This window comes from Scyliorhinus torazame, chromosome 14 (genome assembly GCF_047496885.1).
Source record: "Scyliorhinus torazame isolate Kashiwa2021f chromosome 14, sScyTor2.1, whole genome shotgun sequence".
NCBI lineage: Eukaryota > Metazoa > Chordata > Chondrichthyes > Carcharhiniformes > Scyliorhinidae > Scyliorhinus > Scyliorhinus torazame.
This window is the reverse complement of record NC_092720.1, coordinates 52316963-52337447: the sequence shown is the minus strand read 5'-3', so window position 1 is coordinate 52337447 and position 20485 is coordinate 52316963. Positions and strand designations below refer to the sequence as shown.

General features: G+C 45.7%; 1 protein-coding gene across 4 annotated transcripts in view; it reads left to right on the top strand.

The window, feature by feature from the left end:
• The window catches only part of abcc5 (ATP-binding cassette, sub-family C (CFTR/MRP), member 5), a 194304-nt gene that overhangs the window by 138231 nt on the left and 35588 nt on the right, over positions 1-20485 (top strand). For 3 of the 4 annotated variants that reach the window (XM_072474195.1, XM_072474194.1, XM_072474196.1), the window contains 5 exons: positions 4456-4584; positions 5041-5227; positions 5460-5549; positions 8522-8711; positions 12660-12819. In XM_072474195.1, the coding sequence (XP_072330296.1) occupies positions 4456-4584; positions 5041-5227; positions 5460-5549; positions 8522-8711; positions 12660-12819 (756 nt within the window). The remainder of the gene's footprint in view (positions 1-4455; positions 4585-5040; positions 5228-5459; positions 5550-8521; positions 8712-12659; positions 12820-20485) is intronic. The other variant, XR_011934457.1, reaches the window with a different exon arrangement.

Sequence of the window (20485 nt, the reverse complement as noted above, 5' to 3'; positions counted from 1 at the left end):
TTTGCCAATAACTTTGCGTCCACATTGAGGAGCGAAATCGGCCTGTACGATCCACATTGCAGTGGGTCCTTGTCCCGCTTTAGAATCAAGGAAATTGTCGCTTCCGACATTGTCGGGGGCAGGGTCCCCTCCTCTCTTGCCTCGTTAAAGGTCCTCACTAGTAGCGGGGCCAACAGGTCTACGTACTTTCTGTAGAACTCCACCGGGAACCCATCCGGCCCCGGGGCCTTCCCCGCCTGCATACTCCCCAAACCCTTGCTCAGCTCCTCCAACTCGATTGGTGCCCCCAAACCAGCCACCTCTTGCTCCTCCACCCTCGGGAACCTCAGTTGGTCTAGGAATCATCTCATCCCCTCTTCCCCCACTGGGGGCTGGGATCTGTACAGCTCTTCATAGAAGGCCTTGAATACTTTGTTCGTTTTCGTTACAGTCCGAACCGTGGCTCCCCTTCCATCTTTGATTCCCCCTATTTCCCTCGCTGCCGTCCTCTTACGGAGCTGGTGTGCCAGCATCCGACTAGCCTTTTCCCCGTACTCGTAGGTCGCCCCCTGCGCCTTCCTCCACTGTGCCTCCGCCTTCCCCGTGGTCAACAGGTCAAACTCCATCTGGAGCCGTCGTCTTTCCCCAAGTAATCTTTCCTCCGGGGCCTCTGCGTATCTCCTGTCCACTCAAAATCTCCCCCACTAACCTCTCCCTTTCCATGCCCTCTGTCTTCGCTCCATGAGCCCTGATGGAGATTAGCTCTCTCCTGATCACCGCCTTCAACGCCTCCCATACCACCCCCACTTGCACCTCCCTGTTGTCGTTGCCTCCAAGTACCTTTCGATACACCCCCTCACCGTCCCACACACCACCTCATCTGCCAGCAGTCCCACATCCAGCCGCCACAGCGGGCGTTGGTCCCTCTCCTCTCCTAGCCCCATTTCCACCCAGTGGTCCGAAACGGCTATGGCCGAATACTCCGTCCGCTCCACCCTCGGGATGAGCGCCCTGCCCAGAACAAAAAAATCTATCCGGGAGTAGGCTTTGTGCACGTGGGAGAAGAAAGAAAATTCCCTGGCCTGCGGTCTTGCAAACCTCCATGGGTCCACTCCCCCCATATGATCCATAAACCCTCTAAGCACCTTGGCCGCCGCCGGCCTCTTTCCCGTCCTTGATCTGGAGCAGTCCAGTGCTGGGTCCAGCACTGTATTGAAGTCCCCTCCCATTATCAGGTCTCCTGCCTCCAGGTCCGGAATGCGCCCCAACATGCGCTTCATGAATCCAGCATCATCCCAGTTCGGGGCGTATACATTTACCAACACCACCCACGTCCCTTGCAACCTACCGCTCACCATCACATATCTCCCTCCGTTATCCGCTGCAATAGTCTTGGCCTCAAATGACACATGCTTTCCCACCAAAATTGCCACCCCTCTATTTTTCGCGTCCAGTCCCGAGTGAAATACCTGTCCTACCCATCCCCTTCTTAACCTGACCTGGTCCGCCACCTTCAGGTGTGTCTCTTGGAGCATAGCCACGTCTGCCTTCAGTCCCTTCAAGTGCGCGAACACTCGAGCCCTCTTCACCGGCCCATTCAGGCCCCTCACGTTCCACGTTATCAGCCGGATTGGAGGGGCTCTCACCCCACCCACCCCCGCCGACTAGCCATCTCCTTTTCTGGGCCAGTCCCGTGTCCGCGTCTCCCTCACCCTCCAGTCCCGACCACCTCTTCTGTGTCCCATTCCCTTTCGGCCAGTGCAGCAGCAACCCTTTCCCCCCCCTCCCCCCCGCTAGACCCCTGTCTAGCTTTTTTGCTCCCCCCATATCACTCCCGTAAGTCTGCTGACTCCGGCTTCCCCCGCTGTCCCTTTGACACCCCCCCCCCCCCGTGTGGGAGTCTCACAATCAATATACGTTCCTTGGTTCCCCTTCCCGACTTCCTTCCCGCGCGTGGGAAAAAACCCCGCGCTTTCCAAAGCTTGCCCTGCCCCCTCTGGCGCAGCTCCTGTCGCGGCCTTGTCTCTCTCCCCCAGCCCATATAACATTTCCTGCGCGTGATTGACCCTCTATATACAACAACCATCACACATCAACCCTCAAATACCCCCCACCCTCACAAACCCTCAGTTAGAGTCCAACTTTTCAGTTTGTATAAAGGTCCACGCCTCTTCAGGCGTTTCGAAGTAGTGGTGTTCGTCCTTATGTGTAACCCACAGTCGCGCTGGCTGCAGCATTCCAAATTTCACTCCTTTCCGATGCAGCACCGCTTTGGCCCGGTTGAAACCCGCTCTCCGCTTAGCAACCTCCGTGCTCCAGTCTGGGTATATTCGGATCTCTGCATTGTCCCACTTGCTGCTCCGCTCCTTCTTGGCCCATTTCAGGACCCTCTCTCTGTCCGTGAACCGGTGAAATCTCACCACCATAGCCCTTGGCGGCTCATTTGCCTTGGGCTTCCTCGCCAGCACCCGGTGTGCCCCGTCCAGCTCCAGCGACCTCGAAGGGGCCTCCGCGCCCATCATCGCCCCGATCATCGTGCCCACGTATGCCGCGGCATCGGCCCCCTCCACTCCTTCTGGGAGACCCAGGATCCGCAGATTATTTCTCCTCGACCTGTTCTCCAGGTCTTCGAGTCTTCCCGCCCACTTCTTGTGTAGCGCCTCGTGTCGCTCCGCTCTCACCGCCAGGCCCAAGAGCGCGTCCTCATTCTCACTCACTCTTTTCTGTACCTCCTGGATCTTCACCTCGTGGGCCTTCTGGGTTATCCCTAGTCCTTCAATTACCGCCAGCATAGGCGCCAGCATCTCCTTGCGCAGCTCCTCGAAGCAGCGCTTGATGAATTCCTGCAGCTCCGGCCCGCACTCCGCTTTGTCCCCAGCCGCCGCCATTTTGTTTTTTTTCCCTCGCTGCTCCAGTGCCGCGTTTTTGGCCGTTGCACTTCTGGTCTGGTCCATAAAAGTTGGAGGGGGACCTCTCTCTTCACTTCCCCACGGGTTGTCGTCAAAAAAATTCCGTTAGGGCTCCTCCGATGAGCCTGAAAGTCCGTAGTAGCGGGAGCTGCCGAATCGTGCGGCTTAGCTCCGCATAGCCGCAACTGGAAGACGCCGTGCAAGTTTCAACGTCCAATGGGCAATTCCCCTACTCCTCCACAAATGTGTTAAAATCAGAGTTAAGAGTTGGAGACTTGCAACAGATATGACACCTGAAAAGCTACCCAGGACATTTTGGGCGAATTAAAACCTAGTCAAACCCCTGGATAACTACACAAACTGCACCGCCACCCCCCACCCCAACTACTTCTTGACCTTGCCACTCCCCACTCACTCATTTCCCCTCTCGCCCACTTATTATTACCTACCTCGCCTACCAACTCCCTACCCATTCAATTTACCCACTCACTCACATTTAGACTGAAGGTTTAAACTTTCCATTCAGCAGCGAGTGTGAAAAAAGGGTCTGTGCCCTCTTGTATCCCGACTACAATTCGATTCGAGCTTTCTGAGAAGCGTTGCAGTGATATTTTTAGGACAGCCATTTCGGAAGACTGAGTGAATGGGTAGGGAGGGAAGTCACATGTGTGTGCAAACATAACGGGTGGCACAGTTGTTAGCACTGCTGCTTCACGGCACGAGGACTCTGGTTCGATCCCACCCCCGGGTCACTGTCCGTGTGGAGTTTGCACGTTCTCTCGATGTCTGCATGGGTTTCGCCCCCATAAACCCAAAGATGTGCAGGGTAGATAGATTGGCCGTGCTAAATTGTCCCTTAATTGGAAAAAAGATAATTGGATACTGTTTTAAAAAAAAAAAATTAAAATAGTTTTTTTTAAAAAGTAATTCAAGTACAACTGTAAATGTTGTCTTTGTTTTGTTATTCTCAAATGTTTGGAGATTATCATTTGGAGCTCTTCAGGTTTAGTAGGTTTGGTCACCCCTATCATTGAAAGATATCCAGAGTGCACCTTTAGCTTCTTGCATAAAGACCAAGCCATGTGGAAGTGCGGAACTCTTCTTGGAGATGGGGTAACATAACTATATGCAGACAATTTCTTTTTTTTCAATCTGAACTTGGGTGGAAAGTATCCTCTTGGTTACTTCAAGAAGGGAAATAACTTTTGCTGTATTGTATTTGGATTGAAAGTGTGTTTTTGCTGTAACAAAACTAGTGAAAATTGAAATAGAGTAAGTTATTTTTGTAATGGAAGGAGAAAATATTTTGGTCATGATGGACATTAGAAATGTATTCTTTAAAAACAAGTATTACTGTATTCATTACTTTGAAGAATTATACAGTTTGTGGCAAAATGTGGACTGAAATTAACAATTAGCAGTCCACTATTAATAGTTAAGAAAAACATGAAGTAAAATATGTAAAACTTGGGAAGTGAATACTTTCAAATTTGAGGAACATACATATATTTGTTGCTTGTATTTGCTCTTTTTTGATTAAAAAAAAAAAAAAAATTAATTTCTACAGGATTTGTATCAGAGAATTAAAGCGTTTGGACAATATCACTCAGTCTCCTTTCCTGTCGCATGTAACATCCAGTATTCAGGGGCTAACCACAATCCATGCTTACAACAAAACTGGAGAATACCGACGCAGGTTAGTACTATGCACCAAAATGATTGTGTGAATAAAATAGCCCATCAGTCAACAGGTTGTTCTATAATGTGATGCTCACACTTACAAATTTCTGCTGCAGTTTTAAAGTATTATATGGACAAGAAAGACAGTCAACTCCTCTGCAGCAGGAAGTAATTACTCAGTGAATTCAGGACATTTGCTTAAAAAATAAATTTTTAAAATTACATTTTATCAGAAATTGATCTGAAATCTCCCAAAGAGCAATTAGCATCTTACACCTGTAAAGACAGAGCAATTGTACTTCGTGATCTTACAGGAACACAAGCTGCACATTCTGTATCCTTGATTGTAAAGTCGGTCTGAGGTTGAAAGTTTGATTTGTATGCCATGTCAGTTTCTGGCACACTTGTGATATAATTACGTGGCACACTTGCTGCTGTTTTGTTCATTTGAACTCTTGTCTGTTACTTTCAGGTACCAAGAGCTGCTAGATTCTAATCAGGCTCCATTCTTCCTGTTCACCTGTGCAATGCGCTGGCTCGCTGTGAGACTGGATATAGTCAGTATTGCTCTTATTGGTACAACTGCAGTGATAATAGTTTTAATGCATGGACACATTCCTCCAGCTTATGCAGGACTTGCCATTTCATATGCTGTCCAGGTTGGTACAATATATTGTGAACAGAGATTAAAATTGTCTTGATATTTACTACTCTTCAATATGTGCTATTGAATTGTTTTGTGGTTTGAATTCCTTTGGTTTTCTCTGCTTTTATGGCAGAATGATCAACAGGTCAAACTTAAAAAAGTCATACCTTCATTGGATATCATAGTTTTCTCAAAAAAATGAGTACAATTTTGTCCTGTTTCCTATGAGTATATTTTTCTTGCAGCTGACCGGTTTATTTCAGTTTACTGTCCGACTTGCTTCTGAGACTGAGGCTAGGTTCACCTCTGTGGAGAGAATTCGTCACTACATAAAGGTACCAGTTAATTTGCTTCGCTCCTGCTGTAAAATGCTGGGCAGAACTTTCTGTCACACCAAACCGCTGTTAGGGCCAGGCATATAGTGTACAATTTATTGGAAAAACAAGATGAATGTTGCAATCTTGGCATGATTCAAAGAAAGAAAAAGCTTGCAGTTATGTAGTGCCTTTCCTGAGCTTGGGATGTCACAAATTACCTCATGGCCAATGAATTACATTTGAAGGGAAGTCACTGTTGTAATCTGGGAAAATGTGACAGCCAGTTTGTGATAGAAAAGTAACCAAAGCACCAATATACTTAAATGACCCATTTAAACAGTCTTGGCTGTGTTGGTTGAGGGATGAATGTTGACCAGGACACCATGTGCCACGTGATTTGTTAGGCTCGCTTGAGAGGCTAGATGGGATCTCCAATACATGCTTTGAGAGAAAGGGAGAAGGGCGTCCAATTGCTTGTGGAAGATCCTATACGAAAGAAAACTAATGGACCAATTGACTCCTGTTTGCCTGGGAAGAGTGTACCCAGTGACTTAATAGGAGTTCAACAGACCTCTTGGTTTAGATTCTGCTGGAAGGACAGGAAGAAAAAATTTGATGAAACCAAGGTGATGATGAATTGGTAACTGCTTTTGTGAATTGTTTGCTAAATAAACCAATTTTTAGGAATTTAAAGTAGTTTGGCAAGGAACTGCCATGACAACTGAATGTCGAACATTTTTCTTTGCTGGATTGTAATTGGGTGGATTTATTTTATTTTTAAACAGAGACCAATGGAGAAAAGATTGTAATTGAAGCAGAAAGATATTGTATGATTTTTATGTGAATCAAATGTTAAAAATTGTTCGAATTTTAAAAAAAAATCTCAGCTTTGAAATATTTAATCAGGCCAAAGAGAAAATTAACATTGAACCTTGACATAAATAATTCAGTATCACATCGCAGACACAGTGGACTGAATGATCACCTTCTGGAGTGTAACAATTCTGTGGAATATAAAGTATTTGTATGTATACACACATTTTAACTCCTCTTTGCAATGAGGAATCTCGAGAGTTGGAAAAAGGGAAGTAATTGAATGTTTGGTTAAAGTGAGTCCCATTTAATGAGCTGCAGGGCTGATCTGTGGCAAGGGTTCAAGCTTGCCAAAGACCAACAGCTAAAGAAGAGAAGACACTGGGTAGGGATTGGAGCAAATAACAACTAGCAGGTCAGATGTCAATTATGAAAGAGTTGGAAACTTCCTGGCAGGTTCTGTGGAGACGAGGTGTGACCTATATTTTCCTTATTTGCTAACCTATAAATGAGGAACTGTGGTGAATAACTGAGAGCTGTATTTTTTTGTCTTTTCTGATCATCTTTGTATTCTATTTATGAAACCAGCTAAAGAGAAAATGGAGCCAGAAGTTTGTTTCTTTCTTGTTTCGCAATTTGTTTCTCAACTAAAGTTCATGCATGTGACTTCAGAAATACAATCCGTAGATTTCTTGTGGCACAGGGCAATGGTAATGTCGGGGTGAAGCATGATGTGGGTGTGTTATCTTTACTGAGCTGATGTTAGTGTTGCTGTTTTCCATCAAGGATTTGCAGTTATATCTGTTGTTGATGTGAGACATTATGTGGATGCAGATAAGAGATCAAGGTCATGATTCACCAAGCAGCAGTGATCCTCCATGCTTCGAAGACTTGGACGACCTAGAGCAGGAGCAGAGCTGGAGAAATACCACCAGCCTTCACAAGATCCTCCAAATCTGGTGGCATGAAAGGTGGTCAAACAGAAGAGTTCTGTCCCAAGCTAACCAGCCCAACATTGAGGTGTGAATCACTCCAACCCAGCTCTGCTGGATAAGACATGTCATTCGTATGCCTGACATCAGATTCTGAAAGTAACTGCTCTACTCGGAACTCGGTTGCTGCAGGAGGTTCCAACAAGGAAGCGAAAATATTGTAGGGATGTCCTCCAACCAGCCCAAACACATCTGACGACCCATGGGAGACCCTGGCTTGTGACCAACCAAAATGGAGAACATTCATTTTGGGAAGGCATCAAACACGACGAGAGATGTCACAGGAACATGCAGAGGCAAAGTCGAGGGCATTGAGGGAGCACACAATCTCCAAACAACTCATCTACCCAGTCTTTCAAGCAGCACCTGCCCTGCATTTTGCAGAGTTCTGCAGGTAGCATAATAGATTTATCAGCTATTTCGGAACTCGTTTAATCCAAGTGGAAGCGAGTCATCCTTGATCATGAACGACTGCCTGAGAAGAAAGGAAAAAATGTGAAGACTCTGAGCATTTTTAAGGGCAAACATTGAGCCTGTGAACTGAGTCCAGGCAATCATTATCGTTGTTGGAAGTTCCTATTTTTGTAAGTACAGGTCTCGAGGGCTAAATTAATAGATTCGAGAACCCCCCCCCAGAAGAGTCGTTATGGTTTTTTTAATTCAAGAATAAATAGGATGAAAAAGTACATTAGGAAAAGACACAGAAATCTTAATAAATTTTATTTGGTGTCAATTGGATGTATAGTTTTGCATATGTGTTCTAAAATTGAGCCACTTATTTATTTTTCATGTCTCACATTTGTGAGAAGAAAAATAAATTATTCTAGAGTAAGTTTTGTATATGTAGGAGTTAACTGAGTATGTGTAATGAGGATGTATAACACTGTTAGCATTGCTTATGCTGTTATACGAAAAGAAATAGAAATACTATAATTTGTTAATATATTCCCTTTCATTGAGACCGACCAAAGGCGCTAATTGGATAGGTATTTTGCTTTCTGGAAAGAGACATTTAAGGAATGAACTGCATTCTAATTCATACCGTAGCTGTAATGAGATACAAAATACTGAGAATTCTTAGTCTTCAATTCTCAGCTAATTTTATTTTAATAGTGTTGAGAAGCCATGCTTGCTGAAGAGTATTTATCTGCCAGAAATCTTGTAACTTTCCTAATGTTCTACTAGACTCTAAAATCGGAGGCTTCAGCTCGTGTTAAGGACAAAACTCCATCTACAGACTGGCCCCAACATGGCCAAATAATATTTGAAAATGTAGAGATGCGATATCGTGAGAATCTACCTCTGGTACTCAAGAAAGTGTCCTTTACCATTAAACCTCAAGAAAAAATTGGTATTGTGGGGAGAACTGGGTCAGGTAAGAAACACACTTACTCAGCAAGGTTGTGTGGCTTGAAGCAATATGGCGGGGTTTTTTTTGTGTAATCAAACGGAGTTTATAGATACCACGGAAAAATGGTACAGTGGCCAGCGGGCTCTGGGCTGGTCCAGTCCTTACATGTATTCTGCCTGAGAAGGGACTCCACCCTCTGGAGTGATCACCCACTCTCGGCCTCCATTGGTCCCCCAAGCCAGCATACCCTTGCCTGCTGTGCCTTCTTAAAGAGACAGGTCACCACAAACCACTATATCCCTCCCCATTTTATTTTTTTATACCATTTAAAAAACATTTTTTAAAGCTTTTTCCAATTAAGGGGCAATTTAACGTGACTAATCCACCTAACCCCACGCATCTTTGGCTTGTGGGAGTGAGACCCACGCAGACATGGGGAGAATGTGCAAACTCCACACAGACAATGGGCCAGGATCGAACCCGGGTCCTCAGCGCTGTGAGACTGAAGTGCTAATCACTGTGCCGCCCTACACCATCTTCAAAAGTAATCTACTCACCCCAAATTCTACATGAACATTATACACACAGGTTAGACATTTGTAAATCGCTGTAACGATTGTTCGATGATGAGATCTTGAGGCTTGTATTTGACATAGCACTTCTAGCAGGCCTCAACTATACACAGTTTCAAATATAGTTTTTCATGGGACTCTTCCATACATGCTGGCTGCTATCCAAATTCTGTCCTAGACTCTGCGATGACCAAGGCCTCCGTACTTTACTCTGCAGACGATGTCACTCTCCAATCTTCCATTGATCCTTTTTTCTTTCAAGCGCCTTGCTCTGCAGTGAATGCCGGTACCATCATCACAGTAGTTAGCACTGTTGCTTCACAGTGCCAGGGACCCGGGTTAGATTCCTGGCTTGGGCCACTGTCTGTGGGAGTCTGAAAGTTCTTCCTGTGTCTTCGTGGGTTTCCTCCGGGTGCTCCGGTTTCCTCCCACAAGTCCCGCAAGACGTGCTTATTAGGTGAATTGGATATTCTGAATTCTCCCTCAGTGTACCCGAACAGGCACCGGAATGTGGCGACTAGGGGGTTTTCACAGTAGCTTCATTGCAGTGTTAATGTAAGCCTACTTGTGACACTAATAAAGATTATTATTATTATTACAATACGGTATTTTGTCTTGACAGCTCATTCACAAACTCGGCCTATCATGGTCGTGGTACACTATTTCTGGTACTTGCGTCGTGTGACAAAGTTCCCTCTCTTTTTGGTCTTTCTATTCGCATCTTTTCCATCGACCATGTAACCCTATTCGTTCCTGTGCCTTTCTATTAGTGTGACCATTACAGTGATCTTGTTCTGGCATGCAATCTCTGTTTCCTTCTCTGCCAGAATTGATGCTTTATCTTGTTCTTTATCTAGTTTTCTCTGACAACTTCCACAGCTTCATCTCCCAATCGCTTCCTTTCGTCTTCTGCATCAACTAATCTTCTGTTTGGACATGAGGAGTTCTTTATTCCATACGTTGGCGTCCTCCTCCACCCCCAAGTTTTTTTTTTCACTTTGTCACCACCAGTTACGATTTGGTCTGAGCCCATTCCAGCTCCATCTCCCGCAGTCTGTTTTCCATTTTTAACAACTCTCTTCCTTTCTCTTGATAATCTGAAGTACCCTTGGATGAACTGACACCTTTAAGGCCCCTTGGTGTTAAGAGAGTCCTCTGCAGCGATCACCGTCTTCAGCCTGTTTCCGAATGTGTTCCAACTCTGCTTTATTTTCCAACTGTTGCCGTCCCAATCTCTCACTCAATTGAGAGCTGAGGTATCTTATCCGATGATTAAGCTGTTCTCCTTGGTTTCCGATTCTTCTTCTCAGCATGTGCAAGTTTTACTCCATTTGTCTCATGGAAAAGGTACTCCATCAGCGTTGCAACCTTGCCTTCAAGCTCTTTGTGGGAAATTCACTCACATTTTTCGGCAGCTTAATACTCCATAATACTTCTGCCATAATAACTTTCTCTTGCCTAAAAGGATCACAATTATTCTCTAGTCCATAGCTCTGCTTTTGCAACCCATTCAGTTTATCCATTTCTGAGTTTCTTTCAAGGTGAATATAACATTTCCTTCTGACATCATTTAATAATGATCTATCCCGTCTCATGCTTTGCATGTTTTTCAGACAATTGCCACGTTTCTTTTGTTGTAGTTGCGTTGAACTCTACTTCTACATTAAACATTTTTTCCTCCTCCTTGTTATAGACAAGCCTCCTGAATCGCTAACCTGTTCCAACAGTTGTGTTCTCTCTTTGGTTTTGTCCATTGCTGTGTCAGCACCCTCAAACACCAGACAGTTTCTGTCTCTCCGCAGAGTGTCAACTTCTCAAGCTCATTTGTATTTCTCAGACGACTGGTAACTGGACCATTCAATTCGATCTCTAAAGAATTCCCAACAATGGCTCTGGTTAATGATCACTCTGCTCTAATTTCTGCTTCAACAGCATGGTGACCCTTGTAGTAAATGTTACAGGATGTCCTACATGACTGCCATAGATCACATCTTTGATGCATTTCACTCTGAGACTAGCAGTGTTCTCACCCATTACATAGCTGATGGCCTCCATTACATGGGATTTTCTTCGCTCTACTTGAGTTCCATGTTGTTAAGTTCTGCTTGTGCTTTTTGTCTCGATCCTTTTTTTACATCTTCATCCGCTAACTCTAGTTCCCTTATCACTTGCTGGTGAATGTTGTACTGTTTCTTACTGGCCTTGATGGACTTCCTAGCAACTTACACCCTCTGCAGATTGCTTTTTTTCTTTTCTTGACTTTGATGTAGCTGGGCTGCTTTTCATTCAGATTCGGTCACTAACGTTTTAACATATTTTCTATTTGTTGCAGTTTTTGGTAAAGTTTATCCAACTCTTTTCTCTTCACTTAGTTCTTTTTCTACTGTGGCTCGTCTTACTTCCTGACTGATTACAGCTTTATTGTTGGCTTGTAGTTCATTGCTAAAATTTCAATGAAATCCTCATTACGGCACAAAAGGACGGGATGCAACTGAGTCTCATTGTCTTCAGCTTTAGTTCCTTAAGATCTTCTGTTGCCCTCTTTCTGAGTTCTCTCCATGGTCCCCCTCTCCAGGGTCAGGGTCCTCCAATTCTCCACACTCTCCGGGGTTTCTTAGTCTGGCGTTGCCTCTTCCTTTGAGCACTTATTACCCCTCTGAGCTCCAGCTTTGCCTCTTCCTCAAAGTCTTCCATTGCCTCTTCCCTGAGGTCTTCATTGCCTTCTCTGCAGTTATCCATTGCTATGGGACCCCCTTTTTTAAATTGCCCTTTCTCTGTGATCGTCTCTGATTTTCCTATCCATTGTCCTTTGTTCCTTCTCGTGTACTAGCCAATTCAAGTTTGCTCTACATCTGTTCCTCCGGGTCTGGGAATATCCATTCATCCAAATAAGCATTTGGGTGAGTATTTCTTTCCTTCAGACTTCAATTAAAACTGAATACTCACAGGTTGACTCTGTGACGCAATCGATTTTGTCCTCATCGCCTATATGGTAGCTTGAAGCAACATGGCAGAAGCTCTTCATGTAACCAAAAGGAGTTTATTGATAACAAGAAAATGTGGTACAGGCCGGCTGGCCCTGGCTGTTCCAGTCCTTGCGTGTTTACTACATGGCCTCCAGATGTATTCTGCTTGAGAGGGGTCTCCACTCTCTGGGGTGCACAGCACTCTCAGTCCCCATTGGTTGCCCAAGCCAGGTGACCCACCTGTGCTGCGCCGTCTTAAAGAGACGGGACACCATAATCCACTACTAAGGTTAAATTTGTACTGGTTTGGTTTGTCAGGTGAGGAACTCTTTCCACGTTGGCTAGGGAGGACTGGACACCAGAGTTTTGGTAAGTTTGTAACTAACATGAAATAATGTAGTTGAAAAAATTTAATTATTTTCCTTTTTTGACAGGTAAGTCATCACTAGGAATCACACTATTCCGATTGGTGGAACTCTCAGGTGGTTCAATATTCATTGATGGAGTGAATATTACTGAAATTGGTTTGGCTGATCTACGCAGCAAACTATCCATTATCCCCCAAGAACCAGTTTTGTTCACTGGCACTGTAAGGTAAAATTCCAACTCTTTTATATACTCTATATATCCAACGTTATATTCTTTTAATCTCTATAAAGAACCACGGTAGTGTAATGTATCTGTTCATTAAAGTACTACAACACCTCAAATGTTTTTGACGTTTGTCGAAGTTACTGAGGATGGGATTTACCGACCAACCTGCCACGTGTTTTTCGGCAGCCGATATCCTGGACCCACTGTTATTAGTGGGATTTCCCGTTGACTGCACCCCTCATCGCTGGGAAACCCGTGCATTGTCGGTGGGACCAGAATATCCGGCCGGCATGAACAGCTGGCAAATTCCACCCTGAGTCAGCACTCTTTTTTAAAAAAAATATATATATTTTATTGAAATTTTTTTTCCTGAACAACATTTTTCCCGCTTACAAAACAAACGAAACGATAACAATAACAAAACAGAAATTTTTAACTTTTTAACAATAATAATAATAATAATACACAAGTAACAAAACCTCATTCTCAATTGACCTATATTCAACTAAACCTCCCCCCCCCCCCCCCCCCCCCCCCTCCCCCTGGGTTGCTGCTGCTGGTCATCTGTCTTCCCTCTAACGTTCCCCGAGGTAGTCGAGAAATGGCCTCCACCGCCTGGTGAACCCTTGGGCCGATCCTCTCAGGGCAAACTTTATCTGCTCCAGTTTAATAAACCCCGCCATATCGTTTACCCAGGCCTCCAGTCCGGGGGGTTTCGCCTCCTTCCACATGAGTAGCATCCTGTGCCAGGCTACGAGGGACGCAAAGGCCACGATATCGGCCTCTTTCGCCTCCTGCACTCCCGGCTCTTCCACAACTCCAAATATAGCTAACCCCCAGCTAGGTTTGACCCGGGCATTCACCACCTGCGAGATCACTCCCGTCACTCCCTTCCAATATCCTTCCAGTGCCGGGCACGCCCAAAACATATGTGCGTGGTTTGCCGGGCTCCCGCCACACCTCCCACATCTGTTCTCCACTCCAAAAAACCTGCTCAATCTTGCCCCCGTTATATGTGCTCTATGTAGCACCTTAAATTGAATCAGGCTAAGCCTGGCGCATGAGGAAGAGGAGTTTACCCTGCTTAGGGCATCAGCCCACATACCCTCCTCTATCTCCTCCCCTAATTCTTCTTCCCACTTTCCTTTTAGTTCGCCCACCGACTCCTCCCCCTCTTCCCTCATCTCTCTGTAAATCTCTGACACCTTGCCCTCTCCGACCCACACCCCTGAAAGCACCCTGTCCTGTATCCCCTGTGTCGGGAGCCGCGGAAATTCCCTCACCTGTTGTCTAGTAAACGCCCTCACCTGCATATATCTCAAGAAATTTCCCCGGGGTAACTTATACTTTCCCTCCAATGCTCCCAAACTCGCAAAAGTCCCATCTATGAATAAATCTCCCACCTTCCTAATTCCCAACTGGTACCAACTCTGAAATCCTCCATCCATTCTTCCTGGGGCGAACCTATGGTTGTTCCTGATAGGGGATCCCACCAGGGCTCCCCGCACCCCTCTCTGTCGCCTCCACTGTCCCCATATGTTCAGTGTTGCCGCCACCACCGGGTTCGTGGTGTACTTTTTAGGTGAGAGCGGTAGCGGTGCCGTCACCAGCGCCTCTAGACTCGTCCCTTTACAGGACCTTCTCTCCAGCCTTTTCCACGCCGCTCCCTCACCCTCCATCATCCATCTACGTATCATCGCCACATTGGCGGCCCAATAATAATCTCCCAAGTTCGGTAGTGCCAGTCCTCCTCTGTCCCTACTGCGCTGAGGGAACCCTCTCCTTACTCTCGGAACTTTCCCTGCCCACACAAAGCTCGTAATGCTCCTGTCTATTTTATTAAAAAAGGTCCTGGTGATCAAAATAGGGAGACATTGAAATACAAATAAGAACCTCGGGTGGACCATCATCTTAATTGCTTGCACCCTGCCCGCCAGCGATAGAGGCTGCATGTCCCACCTCTTGAAGTCCTCCTCCATTTGTTCTACCAACCGTGTCAGATTAAGTCTGTGCAAGGTTCCCCAGCTCCGAGCGATCTGAATCCCCAGGTATCGGAAGTTTCTTTCCACTTTCCTCAGCGGTAAGCCTTCTATCTCTCTACTCTGGTCCCCTGGATGTATCACAAATAATTCACTCTTCCCCATGTTTAACCTATACCCCGAAAATTCCCCGAACCTCCTCAGAATTCGCATAACCTCTATCATCCCCCCCGCTGGGTCCGACACGTATAACAATAGGTCATCCGCGTATAACGAGACTCGGTGTTCTTCTCCCCCTCTAGTCACCCCTCTCCATTTCCTGGAGTCTCTCAACACCATGGCCAGAGGTTCGATTGCCAATGCAAACAACAATGGAGACAGCGGGCATCCCTGTCTTGTTCCCCTATATAATCGGAAATACTCCGATCTATGTCGACCTGTAACTACGCTTGCCGTTGGTGCCCCATAAAGTAGCCTAACCCAGCGAATAAACCCGTTCCCAAACCCAAACCTCCTTAACACTTCCCATAAATACTCCCACTCCACCCTATCAAATGCCTTCTCTGCGTCCATTGCTGCCACTATCTCTGCCTCCCCCTCCACTGAGGGCATCATTATCACCCCTAATAGTCGTCGCACGTTAACATTCAGTTGTCTCCCTTTTATGAACCCAGTCTGGTCTTCGTGCACCACCCCCGGGACACAGTCCTCTATCCTCGATGCCAGCACCTTTGCCAGCAATTTGGCGTCCACGTTCAATAGTGAAATAGGTCTATAGGACCCGCACTGCAACGGGTCTTTGTCCCTCTTCAAAATTAGCGATATCGTCGCCTCCGACATCGTCGGGGGTAGAGTCCCCCCTTCCCTGGCCTCATTGAACGTCCTCACCAACAACGGGGCCAACAAGTCCACATATTTTCTGTAGTATTCCACCGGGAACCCGTCCAGCCCCGGGGCCTTACCTGCTTGCATGCTTCCCAGTCCCTTAATAACCTCATCCACCTCAATCGGTGCCCCCAGGCCTTCCACCTCCTGCTCCTCCACTTTCGGGAACCTCAGTTGGTCCAGGAACTGCCGCATCCCCATCTCTCCCTCTGGGGGCTGAGACCTATACAGTTCCTCATAAAAGGTCTTAAACACCTCGTTTATCTTTCCTGCCCTTCGCTCAGAGTCTCCCCTTTCATCCCTAATTCCTCCTATCTCCCTCGCTGCTGCCCTCTTTCGCAGTTGGTGCGCCAACAGGCGACTAGCCTTTTCCCCATATTCATACCTCCTCCCCTGTGCCTTCCTCCACAGTACCTCCGCCTTTCTGGTGGTCAGAAGGTCAAACTCGGTCTGGAGACGTCTCCTCTCCCTGTACAGCTCCTCCTCCGGGGTCTCTGCAAATTCCCTGTCCACCCTTAAAATCTCCCCCAGTAGTCTATCCCTTTCCTTGGCCTCTGTTTTCCTTTTGTAGGCCCCAATAGAAATCAGCTCTCCTCTGACCACCGCTTTTAGTGCTTCCCAGACCACTCCCACAGGGACCTCGCCGTCGTCATTGACCTCCAGGTATCTCTCAATACACCCCCTCACTCTTGCACACTGAGTCAGCACTCTTATGCAGAACTTTTGCGGAAGTGAGAGCTTGTAGAAAAGAAAAAAGCAAAATATTGCAGATGCTAGAAATCCAGCAGGTCGAGGCAACATCAATGAAGAAAGGAGCAGATTTTCAAATCGATGACCTTTCATCAGTTCCCTTATTACTAGATGCAAATAGAGATCATGTTATGCAGCTGGGATACCAATGATTGTTTAACTGGATGGGTTAGATGTTCAGCCAAATAATCCTTGCAGGATTAGCTTCACTAACTGATATTACTGGAAGTCCTACTTAATGGGTCAATCAGCTACTGACACTTAGATCATAGAGACCTGTGCTGTACTGGCTGCTGGATTTGTTAAGTGTTTTTAAGCTTTCATATTGTTTATTATTTCTGGCCTTACCTTGTGTTACGACACCCTACCCTGTGTTAAGGCATCCTGGCCTAGTATACGGTCAATTCCAGTGCCACTTGACCCGAAGTTGCAACACAATTGAAATTAATTATAAATTTTTGGAAAATACCAAGTCTGGTCTTTGGCTGCCCAATAACTACAGTCACCAGGTTTGTAAATTTAAACATTATTACTTTTCATTTGTAACAGTAACTATAATTAAATAGGCGCTAAGTACAACTGGTTAATGATTATCTAATTCCTAACCTCCCCTTCAACTCATCCCACCAACCATATATATATATATATATATATATATACACACACACATACACCAGCCACAACACAGAGAAGAAAGAGGGGTATGAAAAAGAATAATACAAAAAGTAAAAGGATAAAAGTCTCTTTCAGATGGATATCTTCCAGTTAGATTCCTTTTAGAATAGCTGCCAGTTGGGTGTTCTTGCTTTCAGCATGTAATAGTTTTCACTGTAGATTCCTCAGATAATTAAGCAGTCCGTGTCCAAATGCAGCAAGACCTGGACAATATCTAGGCTTGGGTTGACAAGTGGCAAGTTACATTCGCGCCACACAAGTGTCAGGCAATGCCCATCTCCTAGAAGAGAGGATCTAACCATCGGCCCATGACATTCAATGGCATTACCATCGCTGAATCCCCCACAATCAACATCCTGGGGGTTACCATTGATCAGAAACACAACTGGACTAGCCATATTAATATTGTGTCTACCAAGGCAGGTCAAAGGCTAGGAATCCTATGGCGAGTAACTCGCCTCCTGACCCCCCCCAAAGCCCGTCAGCCCTCTACAAGGCTCAAGTCAGGAGTGTAATGGAATACTCTCCACTTGCCTGGATGAGTACAGCTCCAACAACACTCAAGAAGCTCAACACCATCCAGGACAAAGCAGTCCGCTTGATTACTCCTCCTTCCACCAACATTCAAACCCTCCACTGACGAACAGTGGCAGGCTTGTGTACAAGTTACACTGCAGTAACTCGCCAAAGTTCCTTCGACATCACCTTCCACACCCACTACTACTACAATCTAGAAGGACAAGAACAACAGAAACCTGGGAACCCCACCATCTGGAGGTTCCCCTCCAAGTCACTCGCCACCCTGACTTGGAAATATATCGCTATTTGGGACAAAGTCCTGGAATCCCTCCCTAACAGCACAGTGGATGTACTTACACCTGAAGGACTGCAGCAGTTCAAGAAGGCAACTAACTACCACCTTATGAAGGACAACTAGGGATGGGCAATAAATGCTGGCCTAACCAGCGACACCCACATCCAGTAAATGAATTTTAAAAAAAGATTCATGAAGATCTCAAAACTTCTCTGCAGCCTCCGAAACAGCAAGCAGGAAATCTTTTTTGGTGAAAGAGAGAGAGCAACTCACTGCTTCTTCTCTCAGCGTCCATGAGCGTTCTTCCTGGGTTCTCTGAAGCCCCCTCCCTGGCTGAATCCAATCACTGCCGGGCAGGATACAGTCCTCAGCCAATCCATTGGCTATCAGCCAACTAATGAAACCAAATCCCTCCCCTCCAATCTCTCCAGTGCCAGAAAGTGTGAGTTCATAGAATTTACAGTGCAGAAGGAGGCCATTCGGCCCATCGTGTCTGCACCGGCTCTTGGAAAGAGCACCGTACCCAAGGTCAACACCTCCACCCTAGCCCCATAACCCAGTAACCCCACCCAACACTAAGGGCAATTTTGGACACTAAGGGCAATTTATCATGGCCAATCCACCTAACCTGCACATCTTTGGACTGTGGGAGGAAACCGGAGCACCCGGAGGAAACCCACGCACACACTGGGAGGATGTGCAGACTCCGCACAGACAGTGACCCAAGCTGGTATCGAACCTGGGACCCTGGAGCTGTGAAGCAATTGTGCTATCCACAATGCTACCGTACTGCCCTGTAAGTTCTTCTGTTCAAAATCTAAACTTTCATAGCACAGTGTACCATTTAGCAACTTTTCAATTCCTCACTTCTTGTACTCGACTTAAAGATATATATGTCCATTAAATATCCATGGATCAAAAATGATAACGACAAAATAAAAGAAATGGAAAATAAGAACCCTTGCGCCTGAGTAATCAGAACATTTGGGAAAGCCGTCTTTCAGCGAAGGAGTAATTGTCTCTGTTCAAGTTTTGAATTTTAAACAGTAGCCTTTTAGTAATACCTTGTTTTCGGGAGAGCCTGTTTTCTGCAGCTGGATGTGGTGATGAAGGTAGCACCCTCTCTCTCCAGTTATCTTGCTATGGATATATCATTCTTTCCCTTCGATGTTACCCACCCTTTGGACCTGAATTTTAGCATTTAAGTGCCAATTTCCTTATCTCTCCACTTTGAAGACCGCTGCTCTATACATCATTGTTTCCCCCTACTTGTGTAGGTAAACACTTGTTTGCTAATTGGTATGCTAATTCACATATCAAAACAGCCCTTCAGACAGCTGCACTTATCATTTCCCTTTATTTTATTACAATTTCATTTTCTGACCTTAATCATCTTCATTTTAGCCTCCTCATTTGCTGAGCTTAAGTTGATTAGTCTGCTGCCTGGTCTGCAGAGGGGGCACTCGTCGATAATGAGCTGCATTATTTGTGTCCTACATGTGCATAAGAGGTTTGTACTGAGGACCCAATGGTGTAAGTTGACTGCATAAGGGGCCCTGACCTGTCCTAACCTGTTTAGTAGAGACCACTCTCACTGTGGTAGTTCAAAGCCTGCCATTCGACAGATGGGGTGTGTCACAAGAAACTTGTTCGTGACTTCCCATGTTTCCCTTGACTTCCCTTGATCCAGAGTAAGTCCGGTGGTAGATTTTGTTCAGGAACGGTGCTCCAGATGGAGCATTGGGTTGGAAGGTAGGCAGTAGGTGGGTTGAACAGGTCATCACAGAGTGGTAAGTGAGGTGCAGCACAGATGGTTTAAACCAGCTTGCGCGTTTTCATCAGATGCCAGATGTGTGGCAGAGTAATGTTTGCAAGGACAGGAAGACCGGGGACGGGCGTTGAGCAGAGAGTTTATGATGCACATTACAGCATTCAATTGAGTGTCAGCAAGATGTATGTGAGATGACCGTAGTTAGACAGGTGCGTATCTGCCCTAATACCACTTCAGATGGCGTGGTGTCAAGATTTGTTTGATAAAACTCCTGCAAAATGCCTTGAGATGTTGTACTATGCTAAAGGCACTAAAATATAAGTTGTTGTGAATAGGAAGATGCTCCATCAATATCGCCACAGTAGACTAATGTAAGTTAGTGTTGCCACCCATCATCATCGTATACCCTTATTATCTCTTTTCTCCCCCTCCATGAATGTCAGATAATGGCTGCTAGGGGATAAGGGTGATCATACTCCTGAGCAACCTTGCCTTGCCTGAACAGATTTCAGTTTGACTCGAAGTTCAGACTGCCAGATAGCTAATTCAGAACTTGCATGGTGATCTTCCAAAATCCTATCTTAATTACTCGGTCCTAATGGCAGCTGTCATCTTGTTACTAGTTATAGACTGTTTAATTGAACTGACTAGAAATGGTTGCTTCATTATAGTGAGATGAACTAGCTCAGTAAAGATCTGGGGTTGATTGAGATCTTTGTAACTTGTCCAGTTAATTGCTTTGCAATGCTCTCTGTCAGAGTTAAACTATCGACTGTATAATTTTCTTTTTCC